At 42.1% G+C, this 21432-nt stretch overlaps 1 protein-coding gene across 2 annotated transcripts in view; it reads right to left on the bottom strand.

Moving 5' to 3' along the window:
- The window catches only part of cacnb2b (calcium channel, voltage-dependent, beta 2b), a 102175-nt gene extending 81232 nt beyond the window's left edge, over nucleotides 1–20943 (bottom strand). The window contains exon 1 of one of the 2 annotated variants that reach the window (XM_034183443.1): nucleotides 20637–20943. In XM_034183443.1, the coding sequence (XP_034039334.1) occupies nucleotides 20637–20684 (48 nt within the window). In that variant the 5' untranslated portion in view covers nucleotides 20685–20943. The remainder of the gene's footprint in view (nucleotides 1–20636) is intronic. The other variant, XM_034183442.1, reaches the window with a different exon arrangement.
- Between the last annotated feature and the right edge of the window lie 489 nt (nucleotides 20944–21432).

Here is a 21432-nt window from a genome sequence, read left to right as displayed (position 1 = left end):
TGTAAATGTGATGTGTCCCTGATTCGGTGAGGCCCTGAAGATATGCTGACAGTTTTTCAGTTAGCAGTTGTTGCCCAAAAACCTTATCAGAAGACTTCACAGCGCATGTGGGCAGGACCATGCCATGAAAAAGAGGGATCAAGACCACCCAGATGAAGGCCAACTCCCAAGATTTTCAGAAAAACGCTGTAGTAGCATGGGGTATAAATACAAGGCCAGCCCACTGTTCGGGGTTCCTGCTTGCTGTCAACTTGCTGGAACACCAGATTGCTGGTTGGAAGCTTGCAGCTGGTGGGACCCTCAGAACTTCTGGGTATGTTTTTGTTTGTCTCACTGATTCTGTAAAACTTAAATTCTATCAACATTTGTGACATTTAAATCCTGTTCAATAAATCTCTGAGTGGTGGACTAGCCCTCAGGGTAATTGTGTTCCAATTTAAATGACTGGTTAATACCTTCTTTCAAATCAACGGACACACGGGATAAGAGAGGCAGGGGGAGGCGAGGTCACTGGAGACCCCTGAAATATCCCAAGATCCCTAATCAGTCCACCAGACCCAAGGGTGTGTTTTTTATTCTAATCCAATTACATTTTTTCCGTGAATCTGACTGGTTAGTCGTGTGACATAATCAGGCGTGTAATATCTGTGAAACGGAACAAAATATTAGACCAGTAGCCAAAGATGTATTACTCCGCACCCCAACCGGTGTTCTGAGGAGATGTCATTACTGTTGAATGTCATTCCCGTCCGCCAGATGCAACTGTGCATGCGCAGTATTGTTGGGATGCGGAACTTTCGAAACACACAATTTGTCAGAACATTAGCTGCACGCTCTGATAGCTGTTAGCGCTGTTAGCTCAGAGTGAGAGAAAGTCGCGTGCCGCCACCGAAATGGGTGAATTTAAGCTACCGTATGAAAGTATTAATGTAGATTCTGATACAGAATTACCGTTTCACATTTGATGGATTTTCACATTTGATGAATTACTCCGCGCCCTGACCACTGTTGGAGAGATGGCTCACTGCTTCACGGTAAGACGACGGAATTACCTACAGAAAAATTAACTGTGCAAACGATGGAATTGGATTAGAATGGGAATAACCACCTTGTCTCTGATGATGGACAGACAAGTGTGTGGTGTCTGCCCAAATGCCCAAATGCTGGTCAAACATATCCGTTTTACGGCTCCGCTAACACGTCACCGGTAAAGCTGTATGTTCAACCGTATAACTCAGCATGAACATCCGCCCATCATCAGGCACAACAGGGTTATTCCCTAAATATATTTTCTGAACCGTTATACTTTGTCAGCTAAAATTTTATTTAATTGTCAACTATAGAGTTATCATCAATTTCACTTATTTTGATCCTGTTTGATTAAATACAGGCAGCCCAATGGTCCTTTCTGTGTGGAGTTTGCATGTTCTCCCCATGTTTGCGTAGGGTCCCTGTGGGTGCTCCACTTCCCATCCACTCCTAAAAACGTCCAGGTTTGGGTGTATTGCTCAACTTTAAATGGGCTGTAGGTAAGTAAGTGTGTGAATGTGCTTGTCTGTATGTGTTGGTTCTGTGTCTGGTTTCTTGTCCAGGGTGTACCCTACCTTTCACCCACTGACTGTTGGGATAGGCTCCAGCATCATCCCCCCCCACCCCCCACCCCACCTCCCCACTCCCCAATGACCCTTAATTGAATTCAGTAAATGACTGAATGAAATACTCCATAATAATTTTTGGAATGAGCTCTGCTTGAACCCCAGTTTGAAATCATGGTATCTGATTTCTTTGAGCTTTGTGTCAGTTTCTCCAAAACTACAGCACAGTGTCAGAACAGTTTTCATTCAGAGTGTCTGAACCAGAGCAGCTGCAAGGAGGAGGAGTAAGTATTGAATTTTTGTGTTGGAAAGACTTGTTTGAAGGACAGAAGAAATTCTCAAGTACTTCAAAATTGAATGTCGTTTATCATCCAGATAATCAGCAGTCAAGGGCAGCATGGTGGATTAGTGCTTAGCACTCTTGCCTCACAGCTAGAACATCCTGAGTTTGCTTCCCATCTCATCCTTTCCCTGTGGAGTTTGCACATTCTCCCCGTGTACGCGTGGGTTCGCTCCGGCTTCCTCCCACTTCCAAAGACATGCAGGTTATGCAAACTAGAAACTGACTGTAGGAGTTTGTCTGTCTGTCTGTGGCCCTGCGATAGACTGGTGCCTTGTCCAGGGTGTACCCTACCTCTTACCCAGTGTCAGCTGGGACAGGCTCCATCTCCCCTGGGACCATTAATTGGAATCAGTGAGTATAGAAAATAAATGAATACTCAAAAGACTTTTTTCAAAATAGTTACAAAATTGCCCTATCTAGTGATATTACAGACATTTGAAAGAATGGCCTAAATTAATAAAACAAAATGTGAACAGTATGAAAAACACAAGATGTTCTGGTGGGGTCTACATGAGCCCCGGGTGCACACATTAATATGTTTCCTGATGTTGACTGATGAGAGTTAAACTGATATTAATGGGGAGCTGACGTGAACAGACTCAACTCAGAGCCAGCACTCCTGATGAGCTGGCTCATCAGGAGTGCTGGCTCTGAGTTGAGTCCTGGGGGGTTGAGCTGGAGTCTCTGATGGAGGTGTCAGAGAGGAGGATGCTGAGGAAGCTGCTCAGCATCCTGGACAACACCTCCCACCCCCTGCATGTCACACTGACGTCCTGCCAGAGCACCTTCAGTCATAGACTGAGATCACCGCGGTGCACCACAGAACACCTCAGGAGGTCTTTTCTACCTGTGGCAATCAGACTGTATAACTCCCCCGCTTCTGCAGGATGAACAGTTTCTCAGAGTTATGTGCAACATCCTCCTCACTACCTTCCTGGCAGTGAGGAGGATATTGTCAAACATCTTGTTTTGCATAATTTTGTTGTACTTATTGTAAAAAAAAAAATTAAAAAAAAATGATTGATTGATTTCTATTTAATACTAACACTTTCTGTATCTGTGTATTTAACTAACCATTGTTTAATGATTATTAGTTCTGTACTGTGGCAAAATAAAATAATTTCCTTTGGGATAAATAAAATTGATCTGTTTCTTTATCCTTACCTTTTCAGGATGCTAATATAAGTCATTAGATGGCCTAAAAACACAAAGTGTTCAAAATAAATAAATATAAAATTGTTTTTGTCCAAAATACTGCACACCCTGATGGGCCCTTAAAAACTTGTGTCTTTAAGATATTTTATGTGCCTGTTGTGGACTTGTGACATATGTGGCACTCAGGTGTAAATGGGTGCTGGTCTTGGCCTGGGAAGTAACTTATGTTCAACTAGCGTCCCATCCAAAGGGAGTCCTAGATTCTCATCTGCTTACTGAGTCTATAAGCAACAGCACCAATGGGCCTGAGGGCCAGTATAGGACTTCTACTTCTTCAAAGTGGAGCATAGTTCATGTTTTCACAAATGCATTAGGCCAACTTGTCCACTGCGAATATGGTGTAAGGAGGAGGCATCCACATGCACAAACTCTTATCCAGCTACACAACAAACTAATGATGCATGGACATGGGCCATGATATGCATGTCCATAGCCATCAGATCTGCAGTGTCACATGATGGAGAAATGTTCCTTCTTCTGTCCTGCGCATTATCACAGTTTTAGTTTGTTTTGTGGTGACTGGAGGTTTCACAAAAGGATTAATTGCCAGTGCAACAGATGGCGTTCTCCTACCCTGCCGCTTCGTCACACGCGCGCGCACGCGCACGCACACACACGCACACACACACACACACACACACACACAGAGTAACATGGACTGCGTTACCTTTTTCTTGGGCGGCATGGCAGGTTAAGGCTGTCCACTCGTAATTGTTCCACGCCGGTTGCCTGCTCAAATTATAGTTCCCCAGGCTCCACTGAATAAAACACGGACACGCGTGCCATCAGAGTGGATTTTATGTCTGAATCACTCAGGTGGATGTAGCCGAAGACGAGAAAACACAGCGTTCTTTCGGCGCGTAAAGACTCTGTTTCGTGCGTAAAATCGCGATCCTTTCCCCAAAAACGCCGCGACGCACGGGAGGCGCAGATCCGTTGCGTGAGGTGTTTCACTGAGTCTGCATTATGAGTTGGAGCGGAGTTATCCTTTGCAGAGTCCGAAGGGTATTAAAGGCTTATTTCTCGGAGCGGCATCTGTTGCGCGGCACTCCGCTCCACCCCGCGCGCTGAACCACCTGTACCAAATACAGCGAGGTGTCCCAACCGCTCGCAGCATCCACACAAGCGTGCACAGCATCCAGCAACAACAAAAATCACCTCGTCCGTGTATCTGTGCAGCTCTGATGACTGATCAACGCGTGCGCGCGCATCCAAACAACTATTACCGCGGCCCGACACCAAAATAGAAAGATGGAATTAAAAAGGCAGCAGCGCGTAATTCCTGCGTGTAGCCCCTGAGCAGCTTTACAGCTACAGGCAGATGTAGTTTTGTGTCGGAAAAACAAGCAGTTATCATCCCGAGAGTGAGAAACATTATTGAAAAAAAAAATCTACACACCTACACAATTTTTCTTCTTTCCATCTGTCCTCAATTTACCGTCAAACTATGTGGTGTACCCAGTTGTGTACGTCCACGCATGAAGCCACGCACCCGCAAGTTATACACATTTACTCATATGATGATACATGTACATTTTGTTTGATACAAATCTACAGTCCTCATCTTTTAAATGGTAATTAAACCTCCATGTATTACATATTTTATTTACTATGGCTCTATATGGTAAGACTTATTTTAAAATAACTCTGTATGGAAATAAAGTAGACATTATAATTCTTTTTAAACACACACATATAATCGTGTTTAACCTTTAAGTGATTGCTTATCATTTATGACCCCACACTGTAAAACTCAATGAGTTAGTTGAACTGAAATCATCTGAGGAAACTGATTGCCTTAAGCCATTTGAGTTTGCCAACTTAAATAAAATAATTTTCAAACATGTAATTGTTAAAGTTTTAGTAACTTAATTTATAGTTAATTAAGCTTACACTGATAAAAGATAATGTAAGTTAGAGTTGATTTAACTTTCAAACTTAAGTTCAAACAACTTAATTCATTCAGGTTTTTACAAATTGTAACACTTTAAGTTGGTTCAAACATTCTCTTTTTTCAGTGTATGTAAATCTAGTTTATGTTTTTCAATAAAAAAGTGACAAATTTCTGCCTAAAAAATTTGCATTACGTTTTAGATTTGATTTTTTGATGCATTCTTTGGTTTACTTGTTGACTCTTGTGTTGTTATGACTCTGTCCATTCGCTCCCCTCGAAACGTGAACTCACGATCTCCGGCATGGAAGTCGGACTCTCAAAGGTAAAACCCAGCGCTCTTGCCTTCTGACCAGAGAATTCTTCTGAGCTGTTGGGAGTGAGGTTTACTAACTACATATGCACAGCGACACCTGATGGCCTCCATTAAATAAACATAATTAAAATGAGTGAATGGAATGCACTGGAAATACATCACCAACACTTAAAGGAACTGAGTTGTTCTGACAACAATTCATTTTTGAGTTAGTTTAATTAATGGAAATGAGTGAGTATAACTTTTTTCAAAGTTTGAGTTACATTAACTTAATTATTGTATTAAAATGGAGTTTTAACAGTGCAGCCAAATGTTTATATGGGTTGTTGTGATATTTTTAATCAGAAAAAATATGTCCTACTATGAATTTGTCAAACCACTTGTCCTCCAGCCTTATTATTTTTCACAGGAATTGTTCCATTGTTGTGATAAGGATAATGGAAAGTTAGGTGGGGTCATTTATAACCCGAAAAGATATACATTTTTTTTCCTTTTTCTTAAGATTATAGGCTTTCATTTTATTGTATAACATCAATAATTAGTTATAACATTTTAGAATATCTGTCTTAGATAAAGGAAGCATTATAGGCATGATAAAGACAAATAAAACCATGAAAAAGTATAAAATATAACAGTCATAAATGATCCCACTTAGTCAAGTCTGAGTGTTTAAAAACTTGGTCCTTGAGATTTAATAATGAGACTCAGAGCACGTGCGCGCGAATGGCTCCAGCTGCAGCTTTCTGTATGCAGTCGCTACAACTTATTTTAGTCCGTGATGTAGACATGATGGGCATGCAAAATATCTGTTTTACACACTGTCCCAGTCTGCTGCCAAGCCGCAAATCACTCAGTTGCGGATATCAGCAGATGACGGCGAATATACAGCGCATAGATTGAGTATGTATTGAGTATGTAAGGCAGATGTCATCCAGAGCCAAAATTTTGTGCAGCTCAAAAATCCTGGCCAACTCATACAAGCATGTTTCACGCATATTGCGGATGTTAAGCGAATATGAGCCAATTTTGTGTGCAATCCATATGCAAATCCTCCTAAACGCCAGTGGGACAGGGCCCTAAGCTGCCAAAAGTAGCAGATACATGAAGCAAAAGTAATAATTTTAAAAAATGACATACAATTAAACAGTTGGTAAAATTATTGCACTGTCAACTGAATTCATTCTTTCAGGGGTATAACATGAGTACTTACATTTGAGAAAACACCAAACAATATAGGCAGTATTCATTGTGACCTACTGCATACAAACAAGGACGTTTTTTTTGGTATTTTTTTTACTTTTTGCTACAACTTTGAATGGCTCAGGAGATAATATGCTTTCAGAATCAGAATCACCTTTATTGTCATTGCACAGGGTTTACTGTGACTTTCGTTGTGGACTGTGTGCACAACGAAATTCGCTTGTGCATCCTCAAAAAACAATGCCTGCACTCACACACAACTTACCCACACACACACCCTCACATGCACCCACATCCACACCCACACACACATACCTCAGTCAATATTAAAAACATCAGGCGATGGGGGGGGGGGGGGTATGAGGCAAGCTCAGAAACCTCTAAATTAGTCAGACATGTCTCATATTGCACTCACCTGTTTTGTCACCTTTGTCTGTCTTTTTTGTTTATTTGACATCAGAATATTTCACAAGAACATAAACAGATTTTAATGAAATCTAGGAAAAGATCGTGACATTGCTTATTGATCTTTGATTCTGATTCAGTTAATCTTGAACTTGCTTTTTTATCCTACCTCCTCTGACCATGATCAAAAGGAAAATAATGCCTTTGACCCTTGATTCTGATCCTTTTCATATTGAAATCAACTTTGATCTTTGGTCCTGACTACTTTGATCCTGATCAAGGGGTGGATCCTGTCTTTGAACCTTGACTGAAAAAGAAGAAGGCCCTTTATTGTCATTGTACATACATGAATCCATACAGAGAAATTTGTCCTCTGCATTTAACCCATCATAACTACAGCTAGACCCAACCCAACCACTAGGAGCAGTGGGCAGCCATGGTCTGGTGCTTGGGGACCAACTCTAGATGTAGAGACACTTCGTTGTTCAGAGGCAGAGAAAGACCATAATGAGCAGTTTTTTTGTTTGTTTGTTTGTTTTTTAATGAGTGTGAGGAACGTACAGTACAGGACATGGGGAGAACATGGAAACTCCACAAAGAAAGGAACTAGGCAGAGTGGACTCAAACTTGAGACCATGTTGCTGTGATGCAGGAGTGCTCACCATTAATCCACTGTGTTGCTCCTTGTTGACTTGAGGTCCTGTGATTCTGGTTCTGTCTTTGATTTTTGATCCTGATTTTATTGATCTTCAAAGCAATTAGCTATCAAGATCTACCATAAGACCAGCAACAAAGATCAAACATCAGAATCTGCCTCTTAATTAAATTGTTACTGATCATAAGCTCAACACTAGAGAGGTAGGCAATGCCAAAAACATAACACCCTCAAGGTTCTAAGATCAAAACAAATTTTATCTTTCATCTTTGAGATTTACTTTTGATTCCTTTGATCCTGGTCTTAATTACAGCCTTCTTGATGACAGAAAGGAATCCAGATCAGTGATATCTGGCTTACACACAAACAAGATGACAGACAAAATCGAACAAAAACATAACCTCCTTGGCCATGAATCAAAATTCAAACTCATTGATAAATGGACTGCATTTATATATACCACTTTTCCATCTGTATCAGACGCTCAAAGCGCTTTACAATTATGCCTCACATTCACCCCGATGTCAGGGTGCTGCCATACAAGGCGCTCACTACACACCGGGAGCAATAGGGGATTAAAGGCCTTGCCCAAGGGCCCTTAGTGATTTTCCAGTCAGGCGGGGATTTGAACCCATGATCTTCTGGACTCAAGCCCAACACCTTAACCACTAGACTGATGATTGATAAGGATCAAAGATCGGGGGGCGGGGGGTTCAGAAATAATGATTAAAAGTCATCAATCAAAATAAAGAGTCAGCAATCAGAATCTGGGATGGCAGTTCAGTAATCAGGATTCAAGTTCAGTAATCAGCATTTAAGACCAAGATTAAAGGTCATCAATAAGGATCAAAGACAGAAAACAGAGACCATGTTAACAGATGACTCTTGGACTCTGGCTGTGGAATGTGCTCTCTGAGTATGCTTCTGTTGTACACATGCGCATTCTCACATGCATCAAAAATATCTCTCACTAAGCTTCTTATGTCCAGAATGTCATAAGTGAGCGAGCGAGAAAAAGAGAGATGCCAAGCTGGAGCGTCCAAATCTGTGTGGAGCTGAACAGCACCTATGATTTCAGGCAAAGCTCCAGACTTCTGTCTTCCAGTCTGACCTCCACGCAGTTAGAAACCACACATCCACTCACATCTGAACTAACACCTCCAAACCCTCCAGAACTCCCGACTGCCACTAAGTGGACGAAATGTGCTTTTACAATTATTTCTAAAACTGATATTAATGTTGCTCAGCTAAACTGTGCTGATGCAAACTTCGTCCCACTTAGTCCATACTCACTGATATGGACCATCGTATTTATTGGCATTTACTATGTGTGTGTACGTGTGCCCATGCATGTGTGTATGCACGTGTTTTAGCTCTATCAAGGACTTTATGTTTTCACCTGTGTTTGTTTCTTTGTTTGTCATTCACCAGGATTACTCAAAAATGGATCAACCAATTTTCATGAAGCTCAGTGGAGGGGTAGGACTTGTGTGGACCTCCATGCAGTAGAGGGTCAACTAAACACAGCTCAAGTCTGAGATTCTGCACTGTTGCCACGTGTCAACACATGCACCACTCTACACAACAAGTCTGGGTCCTGGATGGCAGTCACCCAGACAGACAACCGGTCTGTCCTGGCCTCCTAGATGTTACCATCTAGTGAAACACGGGCATCCCCTTGACCTTCTCCAGCCATTGTGGTCTTCAACGCTGAGGCACCTGCATTTTCATGCCCAGAGAAACACACCACACTACCAAAATGTTGTAGCTGATGTTCCCTCACAGTGCAAGTGACACTCCTCCTTTGAGTCTCCCTAAGTAACCCTTTGTTTCACATACCGTCATTCCAGCAATATCCAAGGATCCTCAGAAAAGACCTAACATCAAAAACATCTAGCTGTCACCCTAGGTCACTTGGTTAGCATCCACGTCTCACAACCATACAACTGACGGGAAGCATCAGGACTCAAAAGACTTGGAGCTTTTTCTCCTGCAAAGCTACCAACATCACCAAACATTTCTGTCCAGTGACCTCGTGGCTCTGTAAACTCTTCCCAAGAAACTCTCAATCTCTAAGGCTGGGGACCCACAAAAATGAATGCCAGTTCTTAGATTTGTGAAGTGCTTAAAAACTTTGACACTTTCACTACATACAGATATATTACTGATGGCCAAAATCCAGTACGTAATTGAAAGTCTCGATCTTAGTTTTTTTTATGATGCTCAGTGGAGGGGTATAGTTGAGTGTGGACCTCCATCCAGAGGAGGGTCAACCAAACCTTGGTAAGGTCTGGGATTTTGCACTGTTGCCACATTCACCACAGTACAGAACCACCCTGTGTCCTGGATGGCAGTCACCTGGACTGACCTTGGTTGACCCTGAGCAATCACAAATCCAAGACATTCCAATTCCTCACTCAACTTCTCAAGAGCTGCAATCAAATCAAATCAAATCAGTTTTATTTATATAGCACCAAATCACAACAAACGTTGCCCCAAGGCGCTTTATATTGTAAGGCAAGGCCATACAATAATTACGTAAAAACCCCAACGGTCAAAACGACCCCCTGTGAGCAAGCACTTGGTGACAGTGGGAAGGGAAAAACTCCCTTTTAACAGGAAGAAACCTCCAGCAGAACCAGGCTCAGGGAGGGGCAGTCTTCTGCTGGGACTGGTTGGGGCTGAGGGAGAGAACCAGGAAAAAGACATGCTGTGGAGGGGAGCAGAGATCAATCACTAATGATTAAATGCAGAGTGGTGCATACAGAGCAAAAAGAGAAAGAAACACTCAGTGCATCATGGGAACCCCCCAGCAGTCTAAGTCTATAACAGCATAACTAAGGGATGGTTCAGGGTCACCTGATCCAGCCCTAACTATAAGCTTTAGCAAAAAGGAAAGTTTTAAGCCTAATCTTAAATGTAGAGAGGGTGTCTGTCTCCCTGATCTGAATTGGGAGCTGGTTCCACAGGAGAGGATCCTGAAAGCTGAAGGCTCTGCCTCCCATTCTACTCTTACAAACCCTAGGAACTACAAGTAAGCCTGCAGTCTGAGAGCGAAGCGCTCTATTGGGGTGATATGGTACTATGAGGTCCCTAAGATAAGATGGGACCTGATTATTCAAAACCTTATAAGTAAGAAGAAGAATTTTAAATTCTATTCTAGAATTAACAGGAAGCCAATGAAGAGAGGCCAATGTGGGTGAGATATACTCTCTCCTTCTAGTCCCTGTCAGTACTCTAGCTGCAGCATTTTGAATTAACTGAAGGCTTTTCAGGGAACTTTTAGGACAACCTGATAATAATGAATTACAATAGTCCAGCCTAGAGGAAATAAATGCATGAATTAGGTTTTCAGCATCACTCTGAGACAAGACCTTTCTAATTTTAGAGATATTGCGCAAATGCAAAAAAGCAGTCCTACATATTTGTTTCATATGCGCATTGAATGACATATCCTGATCAAAAATGACTCCAAGATTTCTCACAGTATTACTAGAGGTCAGGGTAATGCCATCCAGAGTAAGGATCTGGTTAGACACCATGTTTCTAAGATTTGTGGGGCCAAGTACAATAACTTCAGTTTTATCTGAGTTTAAAAGCAGGAAATTAGAGGTCATCCATGTCTTTATGTCTGTAAGACAATCCTGCAGTTTAGCTAATTGGTGTGTGTTCTCTGGCTTCATGGATAGATAAAGCTGGGTATCATCTGCGTAACAATGAAAATTTAAGCAATGCTGTCTAATAATACTGCCTAAGGGAAACATGTATAAAGTGAATAAAATTGGTCCTAGCACAGAACCTTGTGGAACTCCACAATTAACCTTAGTCTCTGAAGAAGATTCCCCATTTACATGAACAAATTGTAATCTATTAGATAAATATGATTCAAACCACCACAGTGCAGTGCCTTTAATATCTATGGCATGCTCTAATCTCTGTAATACAATTTTATGGTCAACAGTATCAAAAGCAGCACTGAGGTCTAACAGAACAAGCACAGAGATGAGTCCACTGTCTGAGGCCATAAGAAGATCATTTGTAACCTTCACTAATGCTGTTTCTGTACTATGATGAATTCTAAAACCTGACTGAAACTCTTCAAATAGACCATTCCTCTGCAGATGATTAGTTAGCTGTTTTACAACTACCCTTTCAAGATTTTTTGAGAGAAAAGAAAGGTTGGAGATTGGCCTATAATTAGCTAAGATAGCTGGGTCAAGTGATGGCTTTTTAAGTAATGGTTTAATTACTGCCACCTTAAAAGTCTGTGGTACATAGCCAACTAATAAAGATAGATTGATCATATTTAAGATCGAAGCATTAATTAATGGTAGGGCTTCCTTGAGCAGCCTGGTAGGAATGGGGTCTAATAGACATGTTGATGGTTTGGAGGAAGTAACTAATGAAAATAACTCAGACAGAACAATCGGAGAGAAAGAGTCTAACCAAATACCGGCATCACTGAAAGTAGCCAAAGATAACGATATGTCTTTGGGATGGTTATGAGTATTTTTTTCTCTAATTGTTAAAATTTTATTAGCAAAGAAAGTCATGAAGTCATTACTAGTTAAAGTTAAAGGAATACTCGGCTCAATAGAGCTCTGACTCTTTGTCAGCCTGGCTACAGTGCTGAAAAGAAACCTGGGGTTGTTCTTATTTTCTTCAATTAGTGATGAGTAGTAAGATGTCCTAGTTTTACGGAGGGCTTTTTTTATAGAGCAACAGACTCTTTTTCCAGGCTAAGTGAAGATCTTCTAAATTCAAGGAGAACATGCAGCTAAACATGTCACTCCCGGTCCGATTAGGGAGGGGCCCAGAGAAAACTACAGAGTCCGACATTGTTTTTGCAAAGTTACACACTGATTCAATGTTAATTTTAGTGACCTCCGATTGGCGTAACCGGGTGTCATTACTGCCGACGTGAATTACAATCTTACCAAATTTACGCTTAGCCTTAGCCAGCAGTTTCAAATTTCCTTCAATGTCGCCTGCTCTGGCCCCCGGAAGACATTTGACTATGGTTGCTGGTGTCGCTAACTTCACATTTCTCAAAACAGAGTCGCCAATAACCAGAGTTTGATCCTCGGTGGGTGTGTCACCGAGTGGGGAAAAACGGATAGAAATGTGAATGGGTTGGCGGTGTACACGGGGCTTCTGTTTGCGCTATGCTTCCTCCTCACAGTCACCCAGTCGGCCTGCTTTCCCGGCTGCTCGGGATCTGCTGGAAGGGAACTAACGGCAGCTAAGCTACCTTGGTCCACACCGACTACAGGGGCCTGGCTAGCTGTAGAATTTTCCATGGTGCGGAGCCGAGTCTCCAATTCGCCCAGCCTGGCCTCCAAAGTTACGAATAAGCTACACTTATTACAAGTACCATTACTGCTAAAGGAGGCCGAGGAATAACTAAACATTTCACACCCAGAGCAGAAAAGTGCGGGAGAGACAGGAGAAGCTGCCATGCTATACCGGCTAAGAGCTAGTAGCTGCGCTAAGCTAGCGGATTCCTAAAAACACACAAAGTGAATAATGTGTAAATAATTTAGAGGTGATTCAGCAGAGGGAGTGCTTTAGTTAAGGCACGTGAAGATTACACTGTGAAACAAATCGTTATCTAGTTATCTAGATCAATCTAACTACGCAGATTAAACAGCTAACAGATACAGCAAAACACTGCTGTGCTCCGGAACAGGAAGTGATAGAATACCGCAGTGAGAGCCAACCACCAGTAGAGGCAGTGAATCAGTGAATCAGGGTATTCACTGATTGTGCAAAGACAAGGTCAGTATACTTTCCCTCGTCGACAAAGGCACCTAAGTTGCTAGACTCTGATTTTACCCAACACCCAGTCCATGCAAGCATTTAATAGAGTAGGAGCTAGGACACATCTGTGACAAACGGAATTATCTGGGAAGAAGTCTCAGCTTCTGCCGCAACCCCAGCTAGTTAGCTAGAGTAGCCCATTCACTACAATGGCAGTATTCCAACATGTGTAGAAAGAGAACATATTTCAGACCACCTAAAAGAGCCTGATCCTTACGAGTACACAGAGCACTACCAATACTAGGGGAGCTAGAACCACTACCTTTGCACCCCCCCACCCCCAGGACTAAACCAAACCAACTTTTTTAGGTTCCTTAGATGACCCCAAAACACAATCAGGATGTTCCCAAAAATAAAAACTGGCCTCAAGCCAGTTATCCAAGATGGCGTCCAAGATGGCCGCCAAAATAGGGTTTTTCACTAAAACGCCTTTAAACAACATATAAACAATTTAAATATCACAGAGATTCAATGATAAGGGTCTGTTGGTGGCCATTTTGGATCTTAAACCCATGAATGAATTTAGTTTAGGCACAAATGAGTTTGCTGTGACCAGCAATGGTCTTCCCATTGAATCTCTGTGATATTTAAGTTGTTTAGATGTTGTTTAAAGGTGTTTTAGTGAAAGACCATCCTAATTCATATCAAGAGTCTCGGGGGTGTGAGCACATTTGGCAGAAGAAAAGTCCTTATTTATTAACCTCTGTACTGGCATAATCTCCATTGTATAACAAGAGCAAAGCGCATTTGAATCAGGACAACGGAGAAGCTGATGTTCTCATATAGCCAGTATGAGCACATCCCCAATTATAGCCAGTTCCAAGACAGATACGTTTGGCACAAATCAAACAGCACCCACAGTCTATAGACGCTGCTCTCCCTCCCACCGAGTCCGACTGTATGCCTCAGACATGCACTCCACATTCAGGAGACACTTTTTGTCTTTCTCCACTTCTGACATGTCTTGTTGATGGAGAGGCCCAAAGCCTGACTGCAAGAACCCTCAGTGCTCTCAGACACAGCGAGCAGACAGGCAGGAAGACACAAAGACACATTTTTCATTTGAACACTTCCAGCATTCTCTAGAATCTGCCAGCTGACCATAATAGTTTGACCTCAGACTTTAATGGCATCTTCCATTTGAGTGTTCCAAAATTGATAATAATGATAAAACTGCTGAAATAAGTGACTGTCTGTGACACAAACTAAATATTTAGGAAAATCTACCAGCAATCATCCACCTACCTCCGCCTGGTGTGCTCTTTTATGTTTATTATGTGAATGCATGGATATGCAGGCAAACAGTCAAGAACAGCGGCAGTGGTGTCTGGAAGGAATGAGGGGCACATGGAGCAGATGAAAGGAATTGAACGAGGGAGTAAAATGTGTGCAACTCAGTGTTGTCATGGAACGTGGAGGCGTGGCTCAGAAAGTGGATAGATACAACTGCAGACTCACAGACACAGGTGTAAGAGCAATCAAAAGGCTTTATCTTGTAATCAGGTAGTGGTTCGGTACACAGTTTTACAATCAGCGATGCAGAGGTTACAGACAGGTGTAAGGCAGAGGCGTGATCCAAAAAACAAACAAGGTTCAAAAATCAATGAGAGACAATGTACAAGAGGCTGTGACAAAAGCAAGGTCAAAAAACAAGCACAGTTCAAAACACAGAGAGACAAAGTACAATGGGCTGAGACAAAAGCAGAATCCAACAAACAGAGGAAGGTCAAACACGGTTAGGCAAAACAAGGCTATGACGAAAAGGCTGGAATGAAGACACAAGGAACAACGAACTGGCAGTGAACAACAAACACACAAGGCTTACATACACAGTGAGGAATCAGGGCATGATGAGGGACAGGTGCGAGAACGTTCAGGAAGGCGGTGTGGACAAACGAGACGAAGCTGAGGAAAGACTGGTGCAGGAGAAAAGAGTTAAATGAAAAAGGGGGCATGGTAGACAGGAGCAGCGGTAAGAAAAATTAGTGACATTGACAAAACCAAACAGTGATCAAAATAACATACCACAAAAGGAACAAAGAATAAACCAGGAAGACAAAGGTAAGAACAGAAAAGCAGTCGTCAAGAAAACCAAGCCTGGGACTGAAACTCAACACCTGGCTAAAGAATAATAAAGAGAAAATCAAGGACCGAAGACCCATGAGAAGGAAAGTGGACACAGACATGGGACAAACCATAACAGGCCCGAACCAGGGCAGAGGCTGACAAGTGATGAACAAAGCAAAATGTACAAAACTATGTCTGTTGTAATAATCTATAAATTTAGATTAATTAGTTATAGAACCTATAGTAAATGGCATTGGCTTTTCTCTTTTTTCCCACTCAGCACCGCCACAGCAGATCCAAGATAGATCTGCATGTTGATTTGGCTCAAGTTTTACACCAGACACAACTCCACAACAGGGAACCTTCTGCATTGGAAACAAGCACACTAATCTCCAACTCCACAGTAAACCTGTTTTTTATCTAAGAATGTTGCTACAAGGACGCCTACTGCAGTCAGCACCATTGCACATTACATGGCACAGTTCTGAGATTCTGCATCATGAGCTTCAACACGACACTACAGATACAGGAGAGGAATAATAGGCATAATGAGAAGAGAAAAGAAAGAAGTATGTAAAGGAAGAAAGAGAGGGCTTTTGATGGATGATGGTAGCTGGTTTTCATGACAATGACGTGTCACTATTATGATGCATGGTCATTTTTGCAGTGTACAAGTAACACTGCAGTGAGTGCATATGTATGGTTCCCTTCAAAACAGTGTTAAATCAGCATGTTGCAGATTAGGGACTGGACTGCAAATATATACAACCCCTGGCAAAAATTATGGAATCACCGGCCTCCGAGGATGTTCATTCAGTTGTTTAATTTTGTAGAAAAAAAGCAGATCACAGACATGACACAAAACTAAAGTAAAAAAAATATGGAATCACTCAATTCTGAGGAAAAAAATATGGAATCACCCTGTAAATTTTCATCCCCAAAACTAACACCTGCATCAAATCAGATCTGCTCGTTAGTCTGCATCTAAAAAGGAGTGATCACACCTTAGAGAGCTGTTGCACCAAGTGGACTGACATGAATCATGGCTCCAACACGAGAGATGTCAATTGAAACAAAGGAGAGGATTATCAAACTCTTAAAAGAGAGTAAATCACGCAATGTTGCAAAAGATGTTGGTTGTTCACAGTCAGCTGTGTCTAAACTCTGGACCAAATACAAACAACATGGGAAGGTTGTTAAAGGCAAACATACTGGTAGACCAAGGAAGACATCAAAGCGTCAAGACAGAAAACTTAAAGCAATATGTCTCAAAAATTGAAAATGCACAACAAAACAAATGAGAAACGAATGGGAGGAAACTGGAGTCAACATCTGTGACCGAACTGTAAGAAACCGCCTAAAGGAAATGGGATTTACATACAGAAAAGATAAACGAAAGGCATCATTAACACCTAAACAGAAAAAAAACAAGGTTACAATGGGCTAAGGAAAAGCAATTGTGGACTGTGGATGACTGGATGAAAGTCATATTCAGTGATGAATCTCGAATCTGCATTGGGCAAGGTGATGATGCTGGAACTTTTGTTTGGTGCCGTTCCAATGAGATTTATAAAGATGACTGCCTGAAGAGAACATGTAAATTTCCACAGTCATTGATGATATGGGGCTGCATGTCAGGTAAAGGCACTGGGGAGATGGCTGTCATTACATCATCAATAAATGCACAAGTTTATGTTGATATTTTGGACAATTGAAAGGATGTTTGGGGATGATGAAATCATTTTTCAAGATGATAATGCATCTTGCCATAGAGCAAAAACTGCAAAAACATTCCTTGCAAAAAGACACATAGGGTCAATGTCATGGCATAGGGTCAATGTCAATGAGCAGATCTGATTTGATGCAGGTGTTAATTTGGGGGATGGAAATTTACAGGGTGATTCCATAATTCTTTCCTCAGAATTGAGTGATTCCATATTTTTTTCCTCTGCTTGGTCTAAAAAAGTAACCGTTACTGACTGCCACAATCTTTTTTTCTTGATTTCTTCTAGTGTTTCTTAAAGCCAGAAAGTTGCCATTTGAAATGACTTTAGTTTTGTGTCATGTCTGTGATCTGCTTTTTTTCTACAAAATTAAACAACTGAATGAACATCCTCTGAGGCCGGTGATTCCATAATTTTTGCCAGGGGTTGTAGACATGGTTTTGATTCTAGGTACAGTATTATCCCAGTCCACCCAGCTCTAAATAGGTAGCAGCCTGGGATGGACTGGCCATCCATCCAGTGGGATTCACAGACTCTCATCGCCCTCTCACTGTGATATCTGGGGATAAGCTCCGGCACCTGTATAGGACACATGTCAATACTGGTGTTAAGTCACCTCTATCATAGTGTAAATGAACTCTGTGTTGAACCTCTTGAGTTAACTTTCAGATAGCTTTCAAATATGGTGGAGTTGATTGTGGGGTGTTTATTAGCAGAAATTAAATGTTGCATTCGTAACCACCTGTTCTTATCTGCAGCAATGAATTTATTTTCAAAAGCTTACAATGAGCTCTTCATTTCTACAAGGGAGTGGATCGTCGAGTCATAGAGGTCACCGTGTTGCACCATCATGTTGATATGGTACCCCAAAAGGGACATTCTTACTCCACTTTTCACATTTTACAGCACAGCTGGAAGACTGAAGAAAAAAGACGCTGAATCAGTGGTTGCTCCCCTACACAGAGCTGTTAGTGGAGACTAGTTTGCAAACCCCCATCTTCAATCTATAAAGCAAGACACGTCTGTGTGTAAGATTGGCCTCACCTTTCGGATATGACTTGCACATGGCACGATGATGTGCATCCTTTATTATGAAAATTTTGGAGATTAATTTACAAATCTTTAATTTTGTAGTCATCATCATTATTAGCACAAGGCGGAACGTTCTCACATGCCAGCTTCAACAAAGATCGTCGACAAAGATGAGTCACTCTCTGCCTTAAACAGATGCCTACCTCTAACGCGTTCACAGGGGAGATACAGAAGAAGTAAATAATACACAAACACTCAGCGATATGCGAGCCACAGACACTTCTTGCTTTATTATCACAACATGGAACTTTCTCACACGCAAGCTTTGACAAAGATCGTCAACAAAGCTCCCACTTTTCAATGGGAATACATACTTCCTACTGGCACTGCATAGTGATGGCGGAAGTTTGTGCTCTACGAGTACAGTGCTCTCGTTTAAAAGTGAAATATCTACTGCATATAATATGTTCTTTTACTTTTGTAAGTTAAAAGATGAAACCATTTATTGTTAATGAGTTATTGTCTACACAAGCTGGCTGGGATGAACTAACTCATTTACTCACTCATGTACATTTTAGCTGTCAAAGGTTCACACTGTTTCCAGCACAGGGAAAAATGGAGTGAAAGTGCAAATGCAGTTAAGTCCAGGCAGATCATTTGAGTCACACTGCTACGAAAATATCACAACCCACACAGCAATATAAATACTTGAGGGTTCATTTTCTTGTGTGCTTTTATGAAGAAGTATGAGATATTTCCCGATAAATTCACAGGAATCTGCAACGTAGGTTCTCGCAAACTGGGATTCTGGACACCACATTGGTGTAAATGTGAGTAAAACTTCTTTAGCATCTTATAACCTCTTGTATATAAAACACCAGACTTGTTTTTCTTAGAGTTTCAGGTCAGAAGACAAGTTGAAATGTGCCTACCGCACTTCCAGAGAAAAGGACAAGTGAGCCATACAGTATCCACGAGAAGTATGATTATTATTAGCTAAAAACTCAAAGAAAAATAAAAGGCTGTTCTAAGTTATAAGCTTAGCTATTATGGCTAACCCTACAGACACATTAGCTACAAACGTAGCTATTATGGCTAACCATACAGTCACATTAGCTACAAACGTAGCTATTATGGCTAACCGTACAGTCACATTAGCTACAAATGTAGCTATTATGACTAACTGTGACAGCAAGCAACGACTAGTTCTTTTTCAATCAGAGAGGGAGTTTTGTCGACAAGAGACAGTGGTTGCTCTGTCGCCACCTAGGCAGGGCCAAAATAGACCAAAAGTCTATTTAATGCAAATATTTAGCTACGCAACATGGCAACTGCCAATCAGAGTGAGCAGGCAGCGTGATGTCAGCTGGTTCTTTGCTCAAACAAAATAATCCAAGATGGCGGAATACGATCTGAAACAGCTGTGTTTCTGTATAAATCCAATATGTTTGTCATATATTTTGTAAAGGTTAGCAGGCACGCCCCAGTCACACCCTTCAAGTGACAAAACCAACTGCGTGTTGCCCTCATTTGTAGCTAATGTGACTGTAGCATAATTGCCAGAAATCAGCAATCACACTTGTATATGATGGCTGCAAAAATGTGGGTTGCCGTCGGTGCTGCGGTTAATAATTGCTCCTAATGGCACCTGCTCAGTCATGTGCTGCAACTGTTCCTTCACTGTGTGCTGCAAACTCCCGCACTTATACCTTGGGTAGTGTTCTTAACCCCACTTCCTCAGCTCTACAGTCCGGTATGTAACTGTAGGCTTGGACTCTAGGACGGAGGTTATCAGCATCCCTGCAAAGTGCAAGGTCATGCACTTGCTTAAACAATAAAATATTCCATGCAGGATGGCTGACGGAACTGCAAAACCTAATCTGCAATGAAATTCCTGCACCTAACTCTTTTAATTCACTCCTCTTCCGTTGGCTCATTCAGGTTGAAATAAAGAACTCTGGTAGCAAAGGGGGAGGGGGGATTACTTTCATTGTGATGTGATAGTTTTTTGCAATTAGACCAGACTATCAACCCTCTTGAAGTTACAGTGCAACAGTCCAGGTTATTGGGTATTAGGTATTGTTCCTATGAAATCATGTGTTGACTGTTATTGCAGTTACAGCCAACAGGCTGTCATTGACTAGTACTTAAACACCTTTGCAGCAGGTTGTAAATGTGGCGTTCATGGCTCCTGTTAGATGACACTGCTTCATTTAGTTTGCATGCTGCAGAAAGAAGGATTCCTGAGTGAATTAAGGTGTGTCGACTGTGCAGTTGTCTCCAGTCCTTTTCCCTGTCTGCCACACCATCTGCACTGTTGCTATGGGTGCTAAATGGATGGATGCTGTGAGTGATGCTGCGGTGGTCACTTACATAGGTGGACTGCACTCTCCGCCACTGTCCCAGCCCACAGCAATACATCAAGACATCCAGTTGGGGTGTGAGGATGGGACAGGCTGACAGAGCCTCCGCTGTGGGTCCTCTCAAGCCAGGATCATACTCAGGATCTCCATGGCGTGCAAGTGATCCACCTGATCATCAGTTCTGGACTCGTGGTGAGTTCAGAAGATCCAGCAGGAAAAAAAAAAGACCAAATCTCCTAAGTCCACAGGTTCTCCCTCTCATAAGTTCTGTATCCAGATGTGCCGCTGCGACGGAGCTGATGGCATTCTGATGTCTCGCAGCGTCTTCAAAGTCCTGCACTCTGTTTGGAGCCAGGGTCCAACCTCTTCCTAAATCCAGGAAGAGATGTCTGCTGGGCGAGCATGTGAGGTGCATGTGCACCCACCTCCTCTCTGAAGGGGGGGAGGCTCCTCTGCCATCCTGTCTTTATTTACAATGCACCCTCCCACATCTACCACTCTTCACTCCTCCTCATCCTGATGGAGATCCTCCGCGACTCGTCGAACACCACGAGCTGATAAAGCTAAATGCAGTTTTCTCAGATCCCTGATGCACTCCTTGTAGCTCCCCCCAGGCTCTGTGGAAGACCACACTGAGGGATTTGAGATTCTGTGTGATTCCTCCTTCTGCGCTCCTTTAAACAACATCCAGCTGTAGCTCCTCCCTGAATCTCTCTCTTTCTCTCTCTCCCTCATTCAAACTGTTTCGAGCTCTCACTCACCGTCCTCTTTGCACCTTCCCTCATCTCGTGGGTCCTCGCTCATCA

The sequence above is a fragment of the Thalassophryne amazonica genome, chromosome 12 (genome assembly GCF_902500255.1).
Source record: "Thalassophryne amazonica chromosome 12, fThaAma1.1, whole genome shotgun sequence".
Taxonomy (NCBI): domain Eukaryota; kingdom Metazoa; phylum Chordata; class Actinopteri; order Batrachoidiformes; family Batrachoididae; genus Thalassophryne; species Thalassophryne amazonica.
The sequence above is the reverse complement of the archived record's forward strand: the minus strand, read 5'-3'. Positions and strand labels throughout refer to the sequence as shown.